General features: G+C 36.7%; 1 protein-coding gene across 2 annotated transcripts in view; it reads left to right on the top strand.

Moving 5' to 3' along the window:
• The window catches only part of ddhd1a (DDHD domain containing 1a), a 35,850-nt gene extending 28,750 nt beyond the window's left edge, over positions 1-7,100 (top strand). For both annotated transcript variants that reach the window (XM_030126384.1, XM_030126382.1), the window contains 5 exons: positions 174-323; positions 497-561; positions 655-827; positions 3,067-3,264; positions 5,952-7,100. In XM_030126384.1, the coding sequence (XP_029982244.1) occupies positions 174-323; positions 497-561; positions 655-827; positions 3,067-3,264; positions 5,952-6,139 (774 nt within the window). In that variant the 3' untranslated portion in view covers positions 6,140-7,100. The remainder of the gene's footprint in view (positions 1-173; positions 324-496; positions 562-654; positions 828-3,066; positions 3,265-5,951) is intronic.
• The last annotated feature ends 18,448 nt before the right edge of the window (positions 7,101-25,548 follow it).

The following is a 25,548-nucleotide window of genomic DNA, read 5'->3' as shown; positions in this document are numbered from 1 at the left end:
ATTTGGATTTTGAGAGTGGAACAATACTTGGCAGAGTTCAGTGACTTAGGAATGGTTTTTAATGGAGTATATCGCACATGCATGGGGTTTCCAAAACTCTGTGCATTACTTTTCACTCTGTCAATCAAAAACTTTTCCATTTAAGACATTTTTTTGTTCTTTTTGCCTTTCAGGTGGAAAACTTTTTCTGTATGGGTTCTCCTCTGGCTGTGTTCTTGGCACTGAGGGGCATCCGTCCTGGTTCCAGCTGTCACCAGGACCACATACTGCCTACCTCCATCTGCAGCAGGCTCTTCAATGTCTTCCATCCCACAGACCCTGTGGTCAGTCTCCCCTAAGTTTCATCACCCCATACACATCATTTAGGGTGAAGACAGGACATTTATACTGTGTGGAGCGGGGGGTTTTGCTGGACTTTTACACTGGATATTTGCACAGATATATGCTTTGTACAGGTTTAACAGCTGAAATACTTATATTGTGCTGTTCCCCTCAGGCTTACAGACTGGAGCCTCTCATCCTCAAACACTACAGCAATATAGCACCTGTTCAGATCCACTGGTGAGATCATGAAACTTACACCGCTCCTTGAAAATACTTCATGCTTTTCATTGCATTCTCATATCAGTATCTGTGGTGTGTCTTCTCCCTCAGGTGCAGTGCCACTAATCCCACCCCCTACGATGAGATCCGGCCGACTTACCTGAACCCTGTCAAAGACCCAACGTCTGACACTGAGAGCATCCCCAGCCCCAGTACTTCTCCTGTGCTGCCTCGCAGACACTACGGAGAGTCCATCACCAGCCTGGGCAAGGCCAGCATTCTAGGTGAGACTCTACTCTTTTCAGACGTGGGATTTTTGGAGCCAATGTCGATACCAATATTGTGGGCTAAAAAATTCCGATATCCAATATATTGGCTGATAACCGATATATCAACCAATATATAAAATAAGAACATTGATATACACAGGATATGATAGTCTTATAGTACGTAATGGTGGACATGTGAATTATTTATTTGTTTAAAATGAGGAAAGAAGGAGGAAAGAAGCTTTACTGGATGAATGTTAAGGCCCAGTTCACGTCAGACTCACTGAACTGAAAACCTGTCACTTTACACTAATACAATAAGATGAGGTGGTGTTATGTATCATTTCCATAGCAACCGGTGTTCTAACTCAGTAGCTGAGAATAATTTACAGAATGACAGTGACACTGAGTTGCTGTTTGTACTACAGTTGATTTTTTAAATGTTGATGAAAAGGTAAATCATGTTTATTCACAGATTAGTTCCAGTACTTAGAGGAGCTGTTGTCACCTCTTATAAGCAGAGAAAACATTTAACTGTTAAGATTTCACTAGAACATCTAACAATAACACTGTGCTTAGTGTTAACAGGTGAGATTTAGTCATTAATACTGAGAAATATATACACTGTAAAACCAACAACTGGAGATCTGACAAACAGTCACAGATAACACCACCAGCCAGAGATGGTCCAGTTCACACCATTGCATTTACAGCTTTATAAATAATAAATGATCTAGGAACAAGCTTATGGACCGTAGTCATGTTACCTCTATGTTTACTATAAACCAAATGAGATTCAGTAATGGTATTTTGTGAAACCGTGAGGATTTATTTGACATAGAAATATTTTCTGATTTAAATTTTGAAGTGTTCTCTTAATCATCAACAGCAAAACATTAATATTTTATTTAAAATGTTTGGGGTTTTTTGTTTTTTTATTTGTTTTTCAGGACTTACTGCACTGGTGTTCAGTTCTTACAGACAAGTTGTATGAATAGATGCATGTAGAGCACAGGTGTCAAACATGTGGCCCGGGGGCCAAAACCGACACACTAAAGTGTCCAATTTGGCCCGTGGGATACATTTGTGAAATGCAAAAATTATACTGAAGATACTAACAGTTGAGGATGTTAAAATCATTTTAGGTCAGTTCAATCTGAAGTGGGTAAGACCAGTAAAATACTATCATAATTACCTATAAATAATGAAAAAAGCTTTTTTTTTTTTCTCTTTGTTTCAGTGTAAACAAAGTAAAATTAGAAAAAAAAAATATTGACATTTACAGACTAGCCTTTTACAAAAAATGTGAATAACCTGAACAAATAAGAACAGCCTGAAATGTCTTAAGAGAAGTATGTGGAATTGTACCAATATTCTGCCTGTTCCTAAATGTTCTGTGTATTTGTAGATCCACTGTGATCTGTAAGTTGTGATGCACATGTATAAATGATAAACTAAGGCGTAATACTGTTAAAATTGCACTTATTTATCTTAAGAATTTTCAGGTTCATATATTTTTGTTATGTTGAAGTACACTTCATAAATGTAAACATTTTCATTATGAAATGTTGCTTTTTTCACACAAAAACATGAGAAAACTTTGGAGTTGATATTATTTATAAGTTTTTATCCTATTATTTTACTGGTCTGGCCCACTATATATCATATTAGGCTGTATGTGGCCCCTGAACTAAAATGAGTTTGACACCCCTGATGTAGAGTAATATGAAAGAAAATACAAAAAAAAAAAAAAAAAGAAAGAAAATAAACAAAAAAATAATCTCCAGTCACTACCAGTGAGCTTTTGAATATCTGTATTAGCTTGCCATAACAATGATGCATGGAGTGTGGATTGGTAAATTGGGATGTTTTCAAATGTTCATAAGGCCTGAAACATGTTTTAAAAGGCCCCCATGCCTTCTGGTCAAATGTTTTTATTTATCCATGTTTCCATTCAGAGAGATCACTTTAATTAGTTTTGCCACAAGTTCTAACAACAAACAGACTTTACCTCTGCTTTAAGTACTTTTTCTATGAGTAAAATACATTTCTGTCCATCTCAGTAGAGATGTTCTTCTGATCTGAGTATTGAGGTAATAGTGCCATCTTGTGGTGGAACAGAGAACAAACATGCGCATTGCCTTTGTTCTCACCTTCCCTGGTACTCATGAGTAATCAAATAAATATATAAAATAAAAACATGTCAAATATAAATCTTCTTAATGTCTTTTGTCTTTCCCTTCCTTCACTACAGGGGCAGCGAGCATAGGGAAGGGCATCGGAGGAATCCTCTTCTCACGGTTCTCTCGCTCCAACAGCCAGCCTTCAGTGTCCTTAGGGTTGGATGGAGGGTCTACGACGGAGGAGGAGGAGCAGAAACGCACCGAGAGCCAATCAGCATACGGCCTGTCCAGCATGGCCCGGCCCACCTCTCCAACTGTCGACACTTCCTGTTAGTCCACACATCTGTCCTACACGAAGTCAAGACATGCATCATTCTGTTAATGAGAAACCTTTAACCCTTTTACCCCTAAGCCTAAAATGGTCCGCCTGGACTCTTTTTTTCTTATTTTGACCATAAAAAGGTCTGTAGATATACTTTGAATAAGTCCTTTTGCCCACACTTAGACCTTTCAATATCTAGCAATCATTTACAATCTATTACATTTTAATACTGTAAAAACAGTTTAAAATGAAGAAAAACACAGAAACAGAATTTGGTTTTAGAGTTTTAGTAGAGAAAAAAACATTTAAAGTAAAAAAGATGGAGAAAAGATTTTGAATGTTTACGTAGGATTATGGACCTGACTATTTACTCTGAACAACATTCAGTGTTTTTAACATCATTGGTATTTTCTTTTAATCCAGTATCTTATACAAGTTAAGTTAATTAAAAACATGCTTCTTTGGCTTTTTTCTCAATCTGAAGTCATCACCTTGTGGCACAATGAATTGTTCATGCTGTGCAGTTACATTACATACATACGAATACAGTGCAAATATGCAGATTTTTGCTGTGTAGCACAAATAGGTGCAAACACACATCTGCACAAACTCAAAGTATTTCAGTCTGAGTGAAAATTCTGAAAATTTTTCAGCTTTATGCTCTCACCCTCTTCTAGTTTCAACAGTGAACATACACACCTCTTTGTGTTTCACTAATGAACTACACTAATATAACACTCAATAAAACACAACATGAGAAAACATAAATAGCTCTGTATGACATAACATACTTAACATTTTGGCTAACAGCCAGAAAGTTGACTACTACGACTTGACAACTTTCCCATCATGCTTCCTGGAGCTCAATGATGAAGCTTTAATTGTTGAAAAGAAACAAAAAATTAATGTGAAATGTGAATGTGTGAAAGTATGAATTTGCTTGTACTTTAACTGAGCAGCTTTAGTATTAACGCTTAGTGACTTTAAGGATAAATATTCATGAAGACCCACAGATGTTATTCATACACCTAACATAAGTAGATATTGCATTATTGCACTCAGTCTGAACACAACATAAGAACTGCTATCTATCCTGAAAAAAAACCTAAAAACAGTCCACCTCTACTTCAAAGGGGTCATGTTTTGTTTTTTAAATGGAATTATGCATTTTAAAACATTTCCCTGTGGTCTCCATAAACTGTAAATGCTATGCTTGGGTCTGAATTCTTCGTTAATTCAACTCCACAGGTCCATCTTCAACCCTATTTCTGAGTAATGACACCAGAAAGGTGGTTTTGAGCACTGGCCCTTTAAATGCACATGAGACACTTCACATCCCACCCCCTCCAGGTTGTTGACTGTGCTGCTCTGTCCAGTGTCTCCGTACTCTGAGAAATTTTCATCTGGAGTTTTGACCTTGTATGTGCAAATTAGTGCTGCCACAATTAATCAACTGTGAAAATTAGACACCACCAATTTTTTTAGTCAGTGAATCGTTTTACTATTGACCCTCTATTTATTTTTGGCTGCAGCACCTGGGGAATCCATACCTGCACCCGTTCATTTCCTCCCTCCCTCCCTCCCTCCCTCCCTCTCCCAGTTCTTTTTTTTTGTGGTCATTTAGATTAGTCGATTTATTGAAAAATTTGTCAGAAGATTATTCATTCATTCATTTTCTTCCGCTTTATCCGGGGCCGGGTCGCGGGGGTAACAGTCTAAGCAGGGATGCCCAGACTTCCCTCTCCCCAGACACCTCCTCCAGCTCTTCTGGGGGGAACCTGAGGCGTTCCCAGGCCAGCCGAGAGACATAGTCTCTCCAGCGTGCCCGAGGTCTCCTCCCAGTGGGACATGCCTGGAACACCTCCCCAGGGAGGTGTCCAGGAGGCATCCAAAACAGATGCCCGAGCCACCTCAGTTGGCTCCTCTCGATGTGAAGGAGCAGCGGCTCTACTCTGAGCTCCTCCCTGGTGACTGAGCTCCTCACCCTATCCCTAAGGGTGCGCCCAGCCACCCTACGGAGGACACTCATTTTGACTGCTTGTATCCGGGATCTTGTCCTTTCGGTCACGACCCAAAGCTCATGACCATAGGTGAGGATAGGAACGTAGACTTCGCCTTTCGGCTCAGCTCCTTCTTCACCACGGCAGACCGATCCGTCTGTCAATCTCACACTCCATCCTTCCCTCACTCGTGAACAAGACCCCATGATACTTGAACTCCTCCACTTGGGGCGAGGGTTCCCCACCGACCAGGAGAGGGCAAACCACCTTTTTTCCGGTGGAGAACCTTGGCCTCAGATTTGGAGGTGCTGATCCTCATCCCACTCACTTCACACTTGGCTGCAAACCGCCCCAGTGCACACTGAAGGTCCAGGTTCAGAAGATTAATTGTTTGAAAATTTGCTGTTTGTGGCAGCACTAGTGCAAATGTCATAACATAACTAGTTAAAGACGCAACAAATTAAGCAGGAATTTAAACGGGTTGTAGAAATCCACTTGATCTTTGCCAAAATGAACATAAAGATAGCTTTGCAGCACCTGTAGGGTTAAAATTCAAACTTTTTGAACTGTTAAGGTCCAAATGTACAAATAAATGTACCAAAGACTAATAAAAATGGGTTTAGCAAAATATGACCCCTGTAAAATATGCTTGTGTGGTGTTACTGTTGACAGTGTTTGTTGTTGTGTGTCACAGTGGAGCTGGAGCGTCGCATTGACTTCGAGCTGCGGGAGGGTCTGGTGGAGAGTCGCTACTGGTCTGCGGTGACCTCACACACAGGATATTGGTGCTCACACGACATCGCTCTCTTTCTGTTGACCTTCATCTACAAGGAGAAAAAACCACTGTCGGAGCCAGCAGAGGACAACCAGGAGCCAGAATAAAGCATCAACACACACAGGAATCATGTCTAACCAGGCGTGTTTTCGATGGGACACTTTTATTTCCTCCCGCTCGTAAACATTCTCAGTTAGACGACTAATATTTTTCCTATGATTCCTTGGAGTTCAGTTCTTTTAGAATTTGGAAATGATGACTGATGAAGCAAGTTTCATTCCAACATGTGCGTTTTTGTCCTTTAGTTTGTTTGTCTGTGTGTGTGTACCTCCCAGTACACAGTTGCTCTTCCCAGATTGACAGTTTCGGACCAGGGACTTCTGAGGAGGTGCAGCGAGTCCACAGACATAAAAAAAAAAAATTGAATAAGAGTTGAAATCACAGAGGAGGAGGAGGAGAACGTGATCCTTCAACTTAAGTCACACAACAGCTGCTGCTTCCTGTCGAGGTGTGTGTACGTTGTTCATTCAGTCCTTCAGCCTCAGACCGGAGCCTTGTGGACACACTTACCTGAACCCGGTCACCGAGGCGTCCGGTTCCCACGTCTCTTCTGCGTTTTTATTTTGCTTTGACACGACGGAGGAAAATCTACAGCGATCAGAAAATGTTACGTTGAAAATCTAAACCTTAAGTTACTACACATGAAAACTTAATGCTCACAAGCAAATGCAATGCCTTTGAAAATTAGCCAAACCACATGTAAAATACCTGTGTTTAGTTCGTCCAGACACAACCTTAGGGGCGTATCCCTTTAATAGTATTTTTGAAAGTATAAAAAAAAGACGACAAATGTGCTTTAGATTGTTTTTTCTCTCTGAATGACTTAGGTTTGACTGAAAAAAAAAAAAACTTATGCACCAGTTAAAACATAAGCAAAGATCTACTTTTTATACGAGACTAGAATAAAATCGTCCTTTGTGTTTCGGTTTTCACGACTAAACATTGCGGTTTTGTTTCAGTAGCAGCAGTTTCATGTCTCATCCTAACACAGTAACACCCTCTAGAACACAGGTGTCAAACACGCCGCCCGGGGGCCAAATCCGGCCCACCAAAGGGTCCAGTCCGGCCCGTAGGATGAATTAGTGAAATGCAGAAATTCCACTGAAGATATTAACAATCAATCCTTTTACTTTAGGGGCCAAGTAAAGCCCTACTTTAGTCTCAAGTGGGTCTGATCAGTAAAATACTATCATAAAAACCTACAAATAATGACGATGTCAAATTTTTCCTCTGTTTTAGTGTAAAAAAAAAAAAAAAGTTATATGAAAATGTGTACATTTACAAAACTAGCCTTTCACAAAAAATATGAAAAACTAGAAATGTGTTGAGAGAAGTAAGATCAGTTTTACTAATATTCTGCCAGTTACTAAAATATTTTGTGTATTTTGCAGATCCGTTGTGATCTGTAAGTTGTAATGCACATTTACAAATGATAACTAGAGGCAAAATACAGTTAAAATTGCTCTTATTTTTCTTAATAATTTTCAGTTTTTTTTCTTGGTTGTTCGTGTTATTCGCATTTTTAAAAGGACAGTTTATAGATGTAAATGTTTCCATAATGTAATTTTACTATTTTCACTGTAAAACATTGAAATGTTTGGAGTTGACATTATTTATATATTACTGTGTTATTATTTTACTGGTCCGGCCCACTGTAGATCAGATTGGGGGGATATGGCCCCTGAACTAAAATGAGTTTGACACCCCTGCTCTAGAACGTCTCCACAGCGTCCATGTGACGGTTCCATCAGTTCACAGACACATTACCCTCCTAAAGTGAACACAGTTTATATATTTTAGTGAAAAATGATGTCAGTAGATAAGCAGTGTGCAGTTCAGATGAATCACATTCTAATTCATTCCCATTCTTCTGCATGAAGGATGAGTTCCAGAGGGAGTTTTCACTGCTTACATCTTTATATTGATGTCCAGTTTAATTTAGTGGAACTATTTTTCTTTAAAAAAGAAACGAGTATTTTTCCTAGCGATTTTCAGGCTCTTACCTGAATCTCATCTTAAGGAATGGGATTCAAATTTGTGGCCAAATAACATTTTGTATCTATTCTGTTGGGCTTTTATCGACGCTAAAGCAGATTCACGTGTATTTCCTGAAGTAACCTGGCATTAGTAACTTCTTTAATTTGAGGCGTTTGTGGTGCATTGATAAACTTGTTCGCCTTTTTTCTTGACTAATGATCACGTTACCCTTTCGATCGATGGACGTATGAGCCTTTCTTTGAATATCTGAACACAGGGCGCTCGCCAGTCTTAAAACTCACTTCCACTCATTACACGGCTGTGATTGTATGAAGGAGTATTCATGCCACACTGACGATGAAAAAATTTCAAAAGAAGAGTCATAATATTTGGAAGAAATCTATTGTTGCTGTTGGATAGAAACCTTTTTCATCCAAAACAGTTATTTTTGAAGAAACTGGAAAAAACAATGTATATTCGAAATAAATTATGATTATTATTATTATTATTATTATTATTGTAACCTTCATTTAACCAGGAAAAAAGCTCATTGAGCTCAAAAATCTCTTTTTTAAGTGTGTCCTGGCCAAGACAGCAGCAGAAGTTACACAGAATGGAAATCACATCCACACTAAAAATATACATAAACACAATGAAAGTCAGCACTAAAAACAAACAAAAACGATAAGAACATACATATAAAAACGTCGCCATTATTAGATGTAGTCACAAGCTGTTTTCAACACTTTTTATTGGTTAAATATTTCTAAACCCGTCAGTCCAACGTGAAGACTGACCAATAGAATCATTTTATGACAAAAAAAGACCAAAATGGATTTACAAGGTTTCCGCCCGACAGCGATAATATGGAAGAAAAGATCATAATATTATAACCATAAAAACATGATATTTCACTAAAAAAGTCAAAATATAATGAGAATTATGTTTGTATTTATCAAGTCTGCAACTCTTTTAGGCACAAATAATATTTTTTCTTGTATCATTATACCTTTTTTCATAATTTCAACTTTTTCCTAAAAATATTATTTCTTTAATGGCTTTACAATTTTTTATTTTATTTTTTTTTTACAATATTACAGCTATTTTCATAATATTTCAATTTTTTCTTATTTATTTTTGCTTTTTTTGTCGTCGTATGACTTTTTCTATAGCAACATCATTCTTTTTTCTACTATTTTGACTTTTTTTCACCAAAATATCCCAGACTTTTTCTAATAATATTCTGAGTTTTTCTTGAAATATCACTGTATTTTCAAACGTCTGATTTGCTTATCCTCTTTGTGGCTTTAACACTCCTCTGTATAGATTACCTGATGGACAATACTTGTAATTCCATCCCACAAAAACAATGTTAACCTTGTTGACCTGGAAACAGAGTTTGTTTTTGTTGTTGTTGTTTTAAAAACGCCTGGCTGTCGAGGATCTTGCCTTAGGTTTGTCAAAGCGTATATAAGGAACATTCCTCCACGGAGTCTATTTTCATGACATTTCCACTTTATGCAGAGTTTAACTAGCGTCATTGCTCTGTTCTGTGTTTTTATAAATATTAAATGGAGGCTGGAACAAGATGACGTTACAGAGAGTGCCAACACACGTCTAACAAACTGCTTCGTGTTCTTCACTGAGTAGAAAACCACTCCTGATTGTTGATGGTTTTATAAAGTTAAATATAGCACATTCTCAACAGATGATGGAATGGAACTAAAATCTCCTAATTCTTTGTGACAAACTTGATTATTGTCGGTGTCAAACTTCCTTTACTTGTTACCTTAGTTACCGCAGAGGGTTCTTCTTATCCTTTCGTCGCTTTGTTAGTTCCTGCTGCTTTACTGTTGCGTACAATCAAGGGCTGTGGTCCACCGCTGAATGGAATCCATTTACTGGTGTTTAATGTGTGTGTTCATCCACCTACCGACTGAAACCAGCCTTTTAAGAATGACCACAGAGGGGACAGACAGTCTGGAAATAGAACGGAAAACAGGGACTGAAGGGTCTTGGATTGTATAAGGCTTTAAAAAACAAAAAAAATAAGAATAATTAAGGGATTTCATGTTTTAATGTCATGTCGTGCGACCATGATTTCACTTAAAACAAGTGGATTAGCTAAAGAACTGCATTCCTTTGGAGTTTTTGTGACTAGTGCTCAATAGTAGCACGTGTTTTTTTCTAAATATAAACTTATTTTTCTATGAAATTACTGATATTCAGCAGTCAGGAAGAATATTTCGACCACAGGAATGTGATGCTTTAGGTTGAATATTCTTACCAGTACTTACAACTGTGTATCAGGTGCACACAAAAGTACATGTCAGTAAAGGAGGGTCATATTTTGATAAGAGTAATAAGGGAAAAAAACAATGTTTTAGATTAAAGTTGCAGATTTATACGGGAAAAAAATAATGTTCTCTGATATTTTGAAGCAACAACCTTGGATGTTTTGTGAAACTGCAGGAAAGAACAAAAAATGTGCAAATTTTCCACATTTTTATGGGCATTTTGTGAGTTTTTGCAAATGTATGATTACAATCTCAGAGAATGTCTTGTAAATTTGTGACTTTAGTCTTAGTTTTTTTCTCCTCAAAGTGTCTCAGCTTACTACACTGCAAAAATCAAAATCCGACCAAGTGTATTTTTCTCATTTCTAGTCAAAATATGTCATCACACTTAAAATAAGACAAAATCACCTAAAGAGTAACTTTTCAGTGAGATATAACAACTTGTGTTTAGGCAATAGATCTTGAAAATCTTATTTCAAGAAATCTTACCAGGATAATTTTCACTTGTTCCATTGGCAGATTTTTTTTTGTTGCTTGAATTAAGAAAAAAAAATCTTGAATTATGCAAAAAAAAAATCTTGAATTAAGAAAGAAAAAAATGTTGAAGTAAGCAAAAAAAAAAAAGTTGAATTAAGGGAAAAAAAAAAATCTTGAATTAAGCAAGAAAATAAATCTTGAATTAAGCAAAACATCTTGAATTAAGTTTATTTTTAGACAATAGGTCTTGAAAATCTTATTTCTTGAAATTTTACCAAGATAATTTTCACTTTTTCCAGTGGCAGATTTTTTTTTTTGCTTCAATTAAGCAAAAAAAAAAAAATCTTGAATTGAGCAAAAAAATTCTTGAATCAAGCAAAAAAAATTTTGAATTAAGCAAAAAAAATTTGAATTAAGCAAAAAATCTTGAATTAAGTAAAAAAAAAAAAAAAAAAATCTTGAATTAAGCAAAAAAAAAATCTTGAACTGAGCAAAAAAAAATCTTGAATTAAGCAAAAACATCTTGAATTAAGCAAAAAAAATCTGCCAGTGGAACAAGTGAAAATTATCTTGGTAAGATTCTTGAAATAAGATTTTCCAGATCTATTGTCGAAAAATAAGTTCTTGAATCTCACTGAAAAGTTACTCTTTAGGTGATTATGTTTTATTTTAAGTGTGATGAGATGTTTTGACAAGAAATGAGAAAAATACACTTGGTAAGATTTAGATTTTTGCAGTGTAATATTTCCCTAAAATGACTCAAAATCACTTTCAATATTAGTGCTATTGTTATTGCACAAGATAATATTTTATAAAAGAGACATTATGGGTTTGTATGACAGTGTTAGAGTAAAAATATTTTATTTGCAATTTTCTGCTCGGCTACAAAACACTGGTAAATAAGGCAGAAAATTTGGTTGTACTACATGACATTTTGACATTTGACAGAAAAGTTACACAGTGGTTTTTGAAAAGCTGAAGTCGGTACAAATATGAGACATAATATTAGTAAGTTTCATGGACTTAAACCTTGTCCCAATCATATGCATCGATGACGGACCCAGTTACATTTGACCTGGTGGATTATGCACATCCTCTTCATGCTATAAATTGCACAGAAATAACTTAACAAAGGGCCCGCTGTTGATTTTTGTTTCTTAATTCTGACGAGTGCATGTTGCAAAGCAGTGACAGATGCAGAAAATAGTTTATATATTATACGTTACGGAGAGGCAGGCATGCGATTCACCTTGTAGACCTCAGATGTTTGATGTACAATAAGAATCCAACTTTTTGCCTTTGCATCACATTTTGTGGTCGAACTCAGCATCTACGTGCAGTAGAAGTGTGGAGTAAGTTCCTACCAAGTGTTTGCGATTTGGCTGAGTGTTTCCAAAAAATGTATGTACAAATTTGCACAATTTCCACAAGAGCAATTAAAAAGCACAGGTTTTCAACTGTGTCCTCTTCTGCTTGCTGAAAAACTTGCTAAACAACTGGAGATATATTGTAATTTTGACTACACGAGCATTTAATGCACAGCGTTTTGAATGATGACAGTACCTTTATCTTGTTCGAGGCACCACAAGCATCAGGGAAACGTCTACTGTTACATGTTTTGTAGATTCAACAGATCTTGTCGACGCCAGTTTGAAGCCATTACACAATAATAAGAATAAGAATAAGAATAATAAAAGAAAAAATAGCTAAAAATCAAACAGTATGGAGTGCTGTCACAGGCGTGCTGTTATAAAACGCTCAGAGGTAATAAAGGGCTTGTAGCCATATGTAATCAGTCACAGGGGGAGGAGGACTTCTATCATTATATGTGGATGTACTGAGTGAAATGAGTTGAATTTGTACCACTGTTATTCTAACTTTGAATGATGAATATGTGGGAAAGTGTTTGTGTCTGTCCCTAGAGCTGTGCAATAACCCATGCCTGTAATGGATTCTAACTGCCATCCAAAGCACTGTATTTATTTCCTTTTATTAAAGCATTTCTTTTTGGAAACAAAGCCCGCTCTGTTTCATTCTGTCTTAGAATCACCAAAACCGACCCTGCTAAAGGGTCCGATCCGACCCGAGGGATGAATCTGTGAAATGCAAAAATGATACTAAAGATATTATCAATCAAAGATGACAAACTCATTTTAGTTCAGAGCAAGGTTATTATTGTTAATGAAAACTAACGAAATGACGAAAACTAGAATTGTAAAAACATTTTCGTCAACTGAAATAAAAACTAGAATTAAAAGAAAAAAAACATCTGAAACTGTATCGTGTGTTTACAAAACTGACTAAAATGGATAAAAATTATGGATAAAATTCCCTTCGTTTTCATCTTTATCAATGTTGGATTGATATGAAATCGATTTATTTCCCTCCAGCACTTTTAGCTGCTGGCACCATATGATATTTAACGGTCTGCCACTTTTCGCTTCTTGTGGTTTCTCATCCCCACTCTACCTGGAAACATGGAAACTAAAGTTAGGAGAAAGCAGCAGAGTCCTGTCTGGGATTTATGTGAATTTGATGGCGTAGAAGATAAAAGATGTGAAAAAAACTAAACTAAAACTAAGCACTTAGAAAAAAAAACGAAAACTAATAAAAACTAGCAAACCTGCTCTAAAAACGAATTAAAACTAACTGAATTAGAGAAAAAAAAAAAAGGCAAAACGAAATAAAATTAAACTATAATGAAAAATCCGAAACTATTAGAACCTTGATTTAGACTAAAACAAAGTATAATTTCGCAACAACTCTGAATAACCTGAACAAATATGAACAACCTGAAGTGTCTTCAAAGAAGTACAATTTTAAAAATATTCCACCTGTTACTAAATATTTTGTGTATCTGTAGATCCACTGTGATTTGTACGTTATAATATACAGGGTGGGGAAGCAAAATTTACAATGAACATTTAGTTGTTTTTTCTCAGCAGGCACTACGTCAATTGTTTTGAAACCAAACATATATTGATGTCATAATCATACCTAACACTATTATCCATACCTTTTCAGAAACTTTTGCCCATATGAGTAATCAGGAAAGCAAACGTCAAAGAGTGTGTGATTTTTTGCTGAATGCACTCGTCACACCAAAGGAGATTTCAAAAATAGTTGGAGTGTCCATAAAGACTGTTTATAATGTAAAGAAGAGAATGACTATGAGCAAAACTATTACCAGAAAGTCTGGAAGATACTATTAAAGAAGAATGGGAGAAGTTGTCACCCGAATATTTGAGGAACACTTGCGCAAGTTTCAGGAAGCGTGTGAAGGCAGTTATTGAGAAAGAAGGAGGACACATAGAATAAAAACATTTTCTATTATGTCAATTTTCTTGTGGCAAATAAATTCTCATGACTTTCAATAAACTAATTGGTCATACACTGTCTTTCAATCCCTGCCTCAAAATATTGTAAATTTTGCTTCCCCACCCTGTATACTAAAGATATTATCAATCAAAGATGACAAACTCATTTTAGTTCAGAGGCCACATTCAGCAGAATTTGGTCTGAAGTGGGCCGGACCAGTAAACAGGGTTCATATGGGTGCTTGAAATCCTTGAAAATGCAATATTGTTTTCAAGGTCTGAAAAGTGCTTGTATTTATTTAAATGCTTGCAATTATAACTGATTTATTTATTTTTAATTTTAACGTTGCCAGGTTAGATGCCGAGCCAAAGCTACCTTCAGAGAGGTGATACAGTACATGTGGAAAAATAAAACTTCATGTCAAAAAAGAATCTTCTTCCTAATGGAAGAAGTTCGTGTTTGGAGGACAACGGATGAGTCGGGTCTGAAGAGATTTTTGTTGCTTGTTTCATGAGCGACTGGTTATACAGATTATCTAAGGACTGATATTCTCTCGTACCTCTAATCTTCATTGCTGTTTTGTACATATTGGCCAGTCTGTTCTTCAGTTGGACTGGTAAGTTGCCATACCAGGCTGTGATGCCATATGTGATGAGGCTCTCTAAGACAGCTCTATATAAAATCAGCATAATCTGACCCCATACAGCACAGGTGTCAAACATGTGGCCCAGGGGCCAAATCTGCCCCACCAAAGGGTCCAGTCTGGCCCCTGGGATGAATTTGTGAAATGCAAAAACGATATTAACAATCATTTTAGTTCAGGTTCCACATTCAGACCAATTCAATCTCATAATAGCCTATAAATACTCACAACTCCAATTTTTCTCTTTGTAAATGTGAATGTTTTCATGTATTTAGACCAAGGTTATTATCGTTAACGAAAACTAACGAAATGACGAAAACTAGAATTGTAAAAACATTTTCGTTAACTGAAATAAATAAAAACTATAATTAAAAGAAAAAAAACATAACTAACTGAAACTGTATTGTGTGTTTACAAAACTAATTAAAATGGATAAAAAATTATGGGTAAAATTCCCTTCGTTTTCGTCTTTGTCAATGTGAGATTGATATGAAATCGATTTATTTCCCTCCAGCAATTTTAGCTGCTGGCACCATATGATATTTAACGGTCCGTCACTTCTCGTCTCTTGTCGTTTCCAGTCGTCTTCTCATCCCCACTCTACCTGGAAACATGGAGACTAAAGTTGGGAGACAGCAGTAGAGTCCTGTCTGGGATTTATGTGAATTCGACAGTGTAGAAGATAAAAGATATGAAAAAAACTAAACTAAAACTAAGCATTTAGAAAATAATGAAAACTAGTAAACCTACTTTAAAAATGAATTAAAACTAACTGAATTAGAGAAAAAAAAAAGTCAAAACTAAATAAAACTAAACTATAATGAAAATCCAAAACTATCATAACCTTGGTTCAGAGGCCACATTCAGCACAATTTGATCTGAAGTGGTTCAGACCAGTAAAAAAAGGGTTCATACAGGTGCTTGAAATCCTTGAAAATGCTTGAATTTCAATATTGTGTTTTCAAGGTATGAAAAGGGCCTCAATTTCTTTAAGTGCTTGCAATTATAACTGATTTATTTATTTTTTAATATTAACTCTTCCAGGTTACATGCCAAGCCAAAGCTATTTACAGAATGGTGGTGCATTTTGAAAAATAAAACTTAATGTCAAAACAGAAAATTAGTGGGTGCTCTCAGGTCGACTCCAGGTACATTTTTATCATAATCTTTTGCTTGGTGCAAGTGGTTTCCATTTTTTTGGATAAAACTTCATGTTCTCCTTTAATTTCTAAACTTTTTGCAATAATGAAACATAATTTTAGATGGTTATAGCATAATACAATGTGCATCATTGTGATAAAAAAAATGAAACAAAAAATCATGAGTATATGTATTCCTGTAGATATGTATTTTACCCCACAGGTAAGGTGACTAAACCTGAAAAATGTGAAAATCTTCATTAAAAGTGCTCAAAAAATACTTGAATTTGACGAAATTAATGTGAATTCCACATTTTTTCTTTATTTTAGTATTGAATTACATGAGTTTTGCACTTTGGCATACGAAATCTTCTCACTGATGGAAGAAGTTCGTATTTGAAGGACAATGGATGAGTCTGGTCTGAAGAGATTTTTGTTGCTTGTTTCATGACCGACTGGTTATACAGATTACACTGGTCAACAACAAATTTATTGTTTAAGTTTTTTGAGCTGATTTAGGATCATTTTGGTGTGCTGAATCCAAAAATCACATTAATTTTGCTCAATCAGGTCAACTTTCTGAACTATGCTGCATATTGGCTTTTTAACATTTTTGCTTACATTTATGGGCATTTTCACATCATATGATACAAAATTCTTTCACGTTTTTTTTGCAATAAACGAGTTCTGAGGATTTTACTTTTGCCAATTTATGATTAATGTTTTTTTTAATATTACAGGTGAATGAAATGGCTTCAACTAGAAGATCTTGCAAAAATAAGCCTGACGTATTCTGCTACATCTGCGGTGAATACACCATTGTACCTAACAGGAATCAAGTGATCAAATGATTTTTTTTTTCTCTTAAAATCTATTTTGGGTGAGAACTATATAAAAAATCAACTGATAAAGTCACAAAAATGTAATTAATTTTGTGAGAAGATCAAATTTTTCAAAATCAAATTAGCAAAAAAAAAAAATTGACCTATTGAGAAAAACAGATGTCATTTTTTAATTTAGTGGTGCAAAATGCTCCTAATTCAGTTGAAAAAACTTAGACAACTTGCAAAAAACATTTTTTTGTAACCCAGTGTTATCTAAGGCACAGGAGTCAAACATGCGGCCTGGGGGCCAAAGGGTCCAGTCCGGCCCTTGGGATGAATTGGTGAAATGCAAAAGTTCAGGTTCCACATTCAGACCAATTCAATCTCAAGTGGGTCAAACTAGTAAAATACTATCATAAAAACATAGAAATAACGACTACTCCAAATTTTTTTCTTTGTAAATGTAAATATTTTCATGTATTTACACTAAAACAAAAAATGTAAATAACCTGAACGACTATAACCTGAAATGTCTTAAGAGAAGTAAGTACAATTTTAACAAGATTTTCTGCCTGTTACTCGATGTTTTGTGTATTTTTACCTCCGCCAAGGAGGTTATGTTTTTGCCAGGGTTTGTTTGTTTGTCTGTTTGTTTGTTTGTCTGTCCGTTAGTGTGCAACACAACTCAAAAAGTTATGAACAGATTTTGATGAAATTTTCAGGGTTTGTTGGAAATGGGATAAGGAAGAAATGATTAAATTTTGGTGGTGATCGGGGGTGGGGGGGCCCACGGGGGGGGGGGGGGGGGGGGGCGCAGACCAGAAAATTTCATCAAAATCTGTCCATAACTTTTTGAGTTATGTTGCACACTAACGGACAGACAGACAGACAGACAGACAGACAAACAAACCCTGGCAAAAACATAACCTCCTTGGCGTGGGGGGGCCCACGGGGGGGGGGGGGGGGGGGGGGGGCACTGATCAGCCTTGGCGGAGGTCTGCGCTCTCCGAGTGCTTCTAGTTGATATTATAATGTACATGTGTAAATGATAAACTGAGGCAGAATGTTGTTAAAATTACACTTGTTTTTTCACTTTGTTCATGTTAGTCACATTGTTTGAAAGGATAGTTTGTAGATATAAACCTTTTCATAATGTAAATTAACTTTTGTCGCTCTTAAACATAGAGAAAAGTTTGGAGTTGACATTTATATATTATTATGTTATTATTTTACTGGTCCAGCCCACTGCAGATCAAATTTAGCTGAATGTGGCCCCTGAACACCCCTGATCTAAGGACTGATACAGGCACATGTCACCCCCTTACTCACTGAGTTACACTGGCTACCCATAGCTGCCCGCATCAAATTCAAATCTTTATTCCTAGCCTACAAAATTCTCAGTGGGTCTGCTCCTGTCTACTTAGGTGCACTGATAAAAGCTTATGTTGCCCCACGACCACTCCGCTCATCTGGGGAACGTTGTCTGGTGGTCCCCAGACCTTGTACAAGACAATCCAGGCTCTTTTCATGGGTCGTTCCACGTTGGTGGAACGCTCTACCAAGTGCTACAAGAACAGAGGCATCCCTGCCTATCTTCAAGAAGCTCCTGAAGACCCAGCTCTTCCGAGAGCACCTCCTATCCTAGCACTTTTCAGACATTCCATTTTAAATATTCTAATAAGGTTTTACCCAGGACTATCACAGATCCTCCCAGGATTATCTCTGGACCTGCTGCGGTGGTCCTGCCTCTCCCCTGCCCTCATCATCACCACTCACTCATCCTCAACTGCCTCCATGTGTCTCCCTCTACTCCCCCCTTCTCCCCCAGTCTCTATCGCTCTCTCTTTCTCTCTTTCTTTACTCTCTCTCTTTAACCCCAACTGGTCCAGGCAGACGGACATCCTCCAGGAGTCTGGGTCTGCTCCAGGTTTCTGCTGTTAAAGGGAAGTTTTTCCTCACCACTGTCACCAGTCACAAGTGTTTGCTCCTGGAGGATTCTGTTGGGTTTCTGTAAATTGGCTTAGAGTCTGGTTTTGACCAACTCTATATATAAAGTGTCATGAGATAACTTTTTGTGATCTGGCGTTATATAAATAAAATTTGATTGATTGAGTGATTTGATTGGTTTTCCCCTATAAGCAGGGCCACCTTAACCTAATGGTAGGCCCCGGGGCTGAGGGAGGTGTTGTAGGCCCCCCTGTCCCATCCTTCAAAATTACCAAGCCTCATTATAAAATATAATATCTTGGTAATCTACAACAGCGAGTAGATTGTAACCAAGATGGATGGAAGTTTGACTTCATGATAAAAATTATTGTCACCAACCATCAACTGTCAGGAAAAACAATTATTTAACAGCAGCAACAGATCAAACTATAAAGCCTGAGAACCCATGCACCTGCACATAGGCATAAACTCAACCCCCCTCCCCCAGCTCACACAAACACACACAGCACCATGGACAGTGACATGGAGATAAAGTGCTTCTCCTGTATGGCTTTCAATGGGGAGGAACTTTACAAAGCGCTCTTCTATACAGCCCTCTGGCGATACATAGCACAGAATGAAAGTCAGCGGGTCCAGATGTGGAATATCTGGTGTGGGGTCCACACTGAAAGCAAAATACTTTGCAACTTTCACTCGACTGATATTTTCATCCAGCACCTTCTGTGCCATCAGCTGTATGAATTCCTCACACACATTTAGAGAAAGGTTGGATGGAGTTCCTCTGCTAGCGTTTCCATATTTTTCAAAATGAACCTTTAAAAAAGGATCAAACTGGCTGATCAGTTCCATACTGCCCAAATCATTTCCATTGTTGGTGTCTCCAAACCTGTGGCTATCACTCTTGAAAGTTAGCCCATGCTCAGCTAAATACTTCACAACAGCAACAACCCTCTGTAGAACCTGTGTCCAATACTCACACTCATCAAACTGTTTTTTTTAGTTCTGAGTCCACTGTCACACGGCCAGCTGCTTGATTGATATAAGTGATCATGGCCTTTCTGTGGGTGTCACCAGTTTCGTGTTCTGCTGTGCGATCACCTGCATGTTTCCAATCTGAATATCCCCCATTAGCAAATACCGACTTTTCATTTTTCTCACCAAATATCTTGCATGCAAAACAAAACACACTGCCTGCTGATGGTGAATAACAGCCATTCTCTACTAACACACTCTCCGTTATTTAGTTTGCGGCTGAAATGAGTTCTAGAACAATCCCGTCTCTGATGCTTGTATACACGCTCTGATGCACACTGTGTCTGGAGTTTGGCTGGTCTCTGGTCCCATTTTCACCCAGTATGCGCGTACCTGTTGCTGGTCAAAGTTGTTTCCCCAACGACCCGGGTCACTGCTGAAAGGTTCATCTGGCTCTCCTCCCCCCCCCCCCCCCCCCCCCCCTGATGCTTCTGTGTCTCCCCCTCCTTCTCCCCCTCTGTGGCTGTTAACTCCACCTGCACGGGCTGGGGCTTACCAATTGGGATCAATATGCAGCTTCAGACGTGCGTACAGTACGTATAAAAAGATAGACAGGAAAACTGACAAATTACAAATCGATGTTAGTTTTTATGCTTATGGAGTACGTAAAAATGATAGGCCCTTTAAGTCAGTAGGCCCCTGGGCTACAGCCCCGGTTAGCCCGTGCATCAAGGCGGCCTTGCCTATAAGTCGCTTTGGAAACTAGAAGCACTCGGAGAGCGCAGACCTCCGTCAAGGCTGATCAGTGGGCCCCCCCGTGGGCCCCCCCCCACCCCCGATCACCCCCAAAAGTTAATCATTTCTTCCTTATCCCATTTCCAACAAACCCTGAAAATTTCATCAAAATCTGTCCATAACTTTTTGAGTTATGTTGCACACTAACAGACAGACAAACAAACAGACAAACAAACCCTGGCAAAAACATAACCTCCTTGGCGAAGGTAAAAAGCGTCTGCCAAATGCATAAACATAAACATAAACACATTCTCTCATACCTCTAATCTTCATTGCTGTTTTGTACATATTGGCCAGTCTGTTCTTCAGTTGGACTGGTAAGTTGCCATACCAGGCTGTGATGCCATATTTGATGAGGCTCTTTAGGACAGCTCTATAAAAAATCCACATAATCTGCTTGCTAGCCCCATACAGCCTCAATTTCAAGAGGAAAATCTTAAATTAAATGCAGATTGTAATTACATAAGAAGGGGATGGGGTCTTATTTGTCCTCCTCAGACTGATTTTGGACGACAATAACTCTGTGTGTTCATCTGGGGTAACATCACATTCTTTCCAAGTCGCCCCCCACCCCTTCCCCCCGATGAAGACAACAAACCAGATTTACAGATCGTGAATGGACTCTATTGTTTGTGTGTGGGTTGAACATGAGGTCCTGGGGCTTTAATGCACTTTTGGAACATCTGCAGAGGCAGGGGCTCACAGATGGGAGCTGTTCGAGCAGAGGTGAGAGTCATGAATAATAAATTAGAGACCTGCTGTTCCACATTTGGCCAGAAGAGGTCAGTCATCGATTAGTAATGAATAAACAAACAGTCATTCCACCATCTGTTACCCAGAACCACCTCTGTTTTTCTTGTTCATTGCCTTTAGGTCATTGAACTAGCTGCTAATGCTCCAATAAATGTGTAATTAGTTACTTATGTACAAAGACAAAATATATCCTCAGTTAAAATGATTGTAATACTATGATCATTCTGTTGTGTGACTGTATTATGTATTAGTTGTGGTTGAATGTTTAAATTAGGAAAAATGTATTATTTAATTCATGTATTAAGTTAGTGGTAAAGGTGTAAAAACACTTGAGGGGTAGGATTAAATAAGTTTGTACTTCATCCTACTCCCTCTGTTCATTTAAATGTTAATTTGTTTTTGTCTTATTTTTGCTTTGCTTTGTTTTATTTTGTTTCTTTGAATGTTCTAAATAAATAAATAAATAAAAAGTCAGGGTAATATTGAACTCCAGCAATGAAATAAATGAATGAAATCAGAACAAAACTTAACTTTTTTTTCCACAGTCTGTGCCTGATTAAGAAAAAACTAATTTGATCTGCATATTTAATAGAGAAATACACAATAAACATAGTTGGCTTGTCAATTCTAGTCACTTAAAGGCTAATGCAGCTACATGAGAAGGATCCAAATAAGACACAAAATAAAGAAACACATTTTCATCCATTTTTAACCCATAAAGACCCAAATATCCACGATCAACTGAAATCACCTACAGATCTAAAGTGTTTAATACCTGTTGATCCACTAATCCTATCAATACATGTAAATAATTGGTGTAAAATACAGTTTGTCATCTTTTCATGGTCATCACATTTGACCCATTTGGATGTTCAGAAGCTCCGTAGTTACCGTGGCAACACTGTCATCTTCTACAACAATGATTCAGCAGTAAAATCCATGGAGTTTGATTAATGTCAGTGGATGATAGACACTGGGTTTATGTTCAGTCAATGATATTTTAGCTGAAAAAAATCCCTTTTTCTTCAGTTTTCTCTGTTTCTGATACAATAACCCCCAACTTTAATGAGAGCTTTAATGAACATCTACATGATCAGTGAATTAACCCTTTCACGCATAGTGGTCACCACAGTGAACAGCTGTTCAAAGGTGTTGTTCTCTTGTATATTTACGGATTTTGTTGGTTTATTTCCATATCAGCCAACACAGTGGACACTTACGCATCATCCCATACATTGTAATTCACACCATTACTGTAAATTTGCTGTTCTAGATAAACCTGATCTGCAGAAACATGTTTGAGTGTAAAAAAAATTCTAATTATTATTAGACTGTAATTAACTTTTTTTTCTTTTTTTTTTAACAAAAAGGTTGGGTTTTTTTTTGGCAAATTACCTCCATGCAGGTATGTTAAAATGTGAGAAAACATCAGATTAGCAGTATTAATGTATTTATTTCATAGTTTTTATGCAGTATATCAGTAAATACATGTTTCTTTGCTTCTAAAATTCAACGCATGGTGTCCAGCTGAGTGGATATTTTTGTAACGCCATGAAAAATAGGTTCATAAAAAAATTCAATCACATTGTTTGTTTGTTTTTTCATGCCTAAAGAGGAATTAAAAACATCAAAGAAAAACAAATCTTGATTTAGCTTCTCATAATTAATGCATGAAAGGGTTAAATTTAGGAAAATAGGTGATTTTCAATGAAAAAATGCAAAATTCAAAGGATATTGTTATATTAATTGATGATAAATTACTTTAAAAAAAAAAAAAAAAAAAAAAAAGGGTGAAATATAGAGGAAAAATTTATTTAGGAGTTACCATAAAAGTAGCACTGGGTCTCTATGGGTTAAAGGTATACATCTGAATATATACAGTAATGATGTGTCCCAGCTGTATTTTGGAAGAACAGAAGCAATATTTAAGTAGAAACACACAAACTATTATTACAAAAACACTGAACATGAAAAAGGTCCAATCAGAAAAAGTAGGTACCTGCCAGGATCTGGATGCTGATTGGACTGTCTCTGACAGGTGGGAAAACAGGAAGTTTATATTAAATATGGCTTCCACCGAAGAAATTATGAGGGATTATCTGATGCAGGACATACGTATGCAGTAGGACCTTTATCTTGTTTGCATGATTTTCTTTTTCTTTTTTTGTGTTTCTTTTGTGCCTGTCTTTTTCTTGTGTTTTTTTTTTTTTCTTATGTGCTTTTCTTGTAAATTTCCCTATGGGAGGAATAAAGTATCTATCTATCTATCTATCTATCTATCTATCTATCTATCTATCTATCTATCTATCTATCTATCTATCTATCTATCTATCTATCTATCTATCTATCTATCTATCTATCTATCTATCTATCTATCTATCTATCTATCTATCTATCTATCTATCTTCTTTTTCATGTGTACTTTGCGATTTGTTGTTGTGGTTTGCCCTTCAGGGCCACCGTAGCCATTTCCTTTTTGCGCGTTTACTCTGTTGCCAAAACAGAAAGAGGCAAAAACAAAATCAAATGAGTGGGGAAAAAAAAAAAAAAAATTGTGGAAATTTTGGAAGTTTTTTCAACAAACATTTTCCGAGGCTTCATTTCAAAATATACATTAAATACATTTATGGAAAGACATCTAATGCTACTCTTCTGCTCCTCTACAGCAGCTACATTAGACACCCTTAGAAAAGCAACTGCTTAAGGTCTGTAAACAAACACTTTTATAAATCAGAAATGAAAATCGACTAACATCACCAGCCTTTTTCCTTTGTGGAAAATAATGTCGACTGATGTTAGCCGACTATGTTAGCTAGTGTTAATGTTGAGACCAAATGACATCTACTAAAACACACATAATGTAAAGTAGTTTGTTTGTTTTGATGCTTAAAATGACATTTCCTTATATGGTCTTTGTTCTCAGATCTTTTTTTTTCCTGCTAATTCTCTCTAAACTGGCTAAATGTCTAAACTAGTAGATAGCAGATACTGGATTTAATAAACAACCTGCTAGTTTATGGACAGTGTAATCTACAATGCTACACACACACACTAACTATGGTCCAAATTCTGCCAAAAACCAAGGGGTATTTTTCTAAGGTGAGTCATTGTTTCGGCGTTCTGAAAGGCTCCTCTGACGTCCACCTCCTTGGTCTCCTCGTCCACATCAGCTCACTATCTGACTCTGCTGCTCTGCATCTGACTCAAATGTTTACTCTGCAATTAAAACACAGCCTATAAAAGGCAACGGGTCGGCCGCCAGACACTGACGAGGGGGTCGGAGGGAGCCGCTCACTCGCAGAAACACACACACACAGCGGTTATAAATGGCTTTGATGCCGAGCGTACAGTCTGAAGGCCTGGATTCCTCTGCTGGAGCCAAAACACAGATGATTCATAGGGTTTTTTACTGACGACCACTTGGAGAGCCGATGTGTGGAAAAGAAAGGACACGGCAGTTTTTCATTCCTGTCTTTTTCCACTATTTGTGTGACTGTTTGATTGATACTGAATAAAGTTCTATTATTCATCTCCAGCTCTGAAGACGAGATCAACAGTTTGCAGACGATATTATCTGGACTGTCTTCAGGGTCTTGGCTCATGCTTCTGCACAAATACTGATTATTTAACTGCAAAATGAACTATTAAGTGTCTGGACTCAGGCAAGAGAAATCACAACATGCAATGCAGACGTACCGAAGATTCTTTCCCTCGTAGTAATGTTTGGAGACAGAGGCAACTGGTTTCCTAAATGTATTTTATTTGTTTGTTTATTTGATGATTATTTGACACTCGTGCAATTTTGACATTTTGGTTCTGTTTTTATATTTTAACTTGTTTTACTTATCTATTTTTATTAAATTTTTTAATGTTTTTTTAGGGCTTTTATTAATTTTTATTGTGCTTTTAGTCTTCTGTACAGCACTTTGGTCCACTGTGGTTCTTTTAAAGCATTTTATAAATAAAGTTGGATTGGATTGGATATGAGGACAGTGCATATTAATGAACACTCAGTACAAATAAAAACATTACATTAAAGGTTAACTGTGTATACTATATATATATATATATATATATATATATATATATATATATATATATATATGTGTGTGTATATATATATATATATATATATATATATATATATATATATATATATATATATATATATATATATATATATATATATATATACAATGTCTATGCTTTCTATCCCACTGCAGCTTCATGGACTAGTTATGCAAAAACAGTCCTAGAAAAAGCCAGATATTCTCAAATGTAACAAATTATATAGTATTTTGTGTAAAAAACAAA

This window comes from Sphaeramia orbicularis, chromosome 22, assembly GCF_902148855.1.
Source record: "Sphaeramia orbicularis chromosome 22, fSphaOr1.1, whole genome shotgun sequence".
In the NCBI taxonomy this organism is placed as follows: Eukaryota; Metazoa; Chordata; class Actinopteri; order Kurtiformes; family Apogonidae; genus Sphaeramia; species Sphaeramia orbicularis.
Note: the sequence above shows the minus strand (reverse complement) of the source record. Positions and strands in the feature narration are given on the sequence as shown.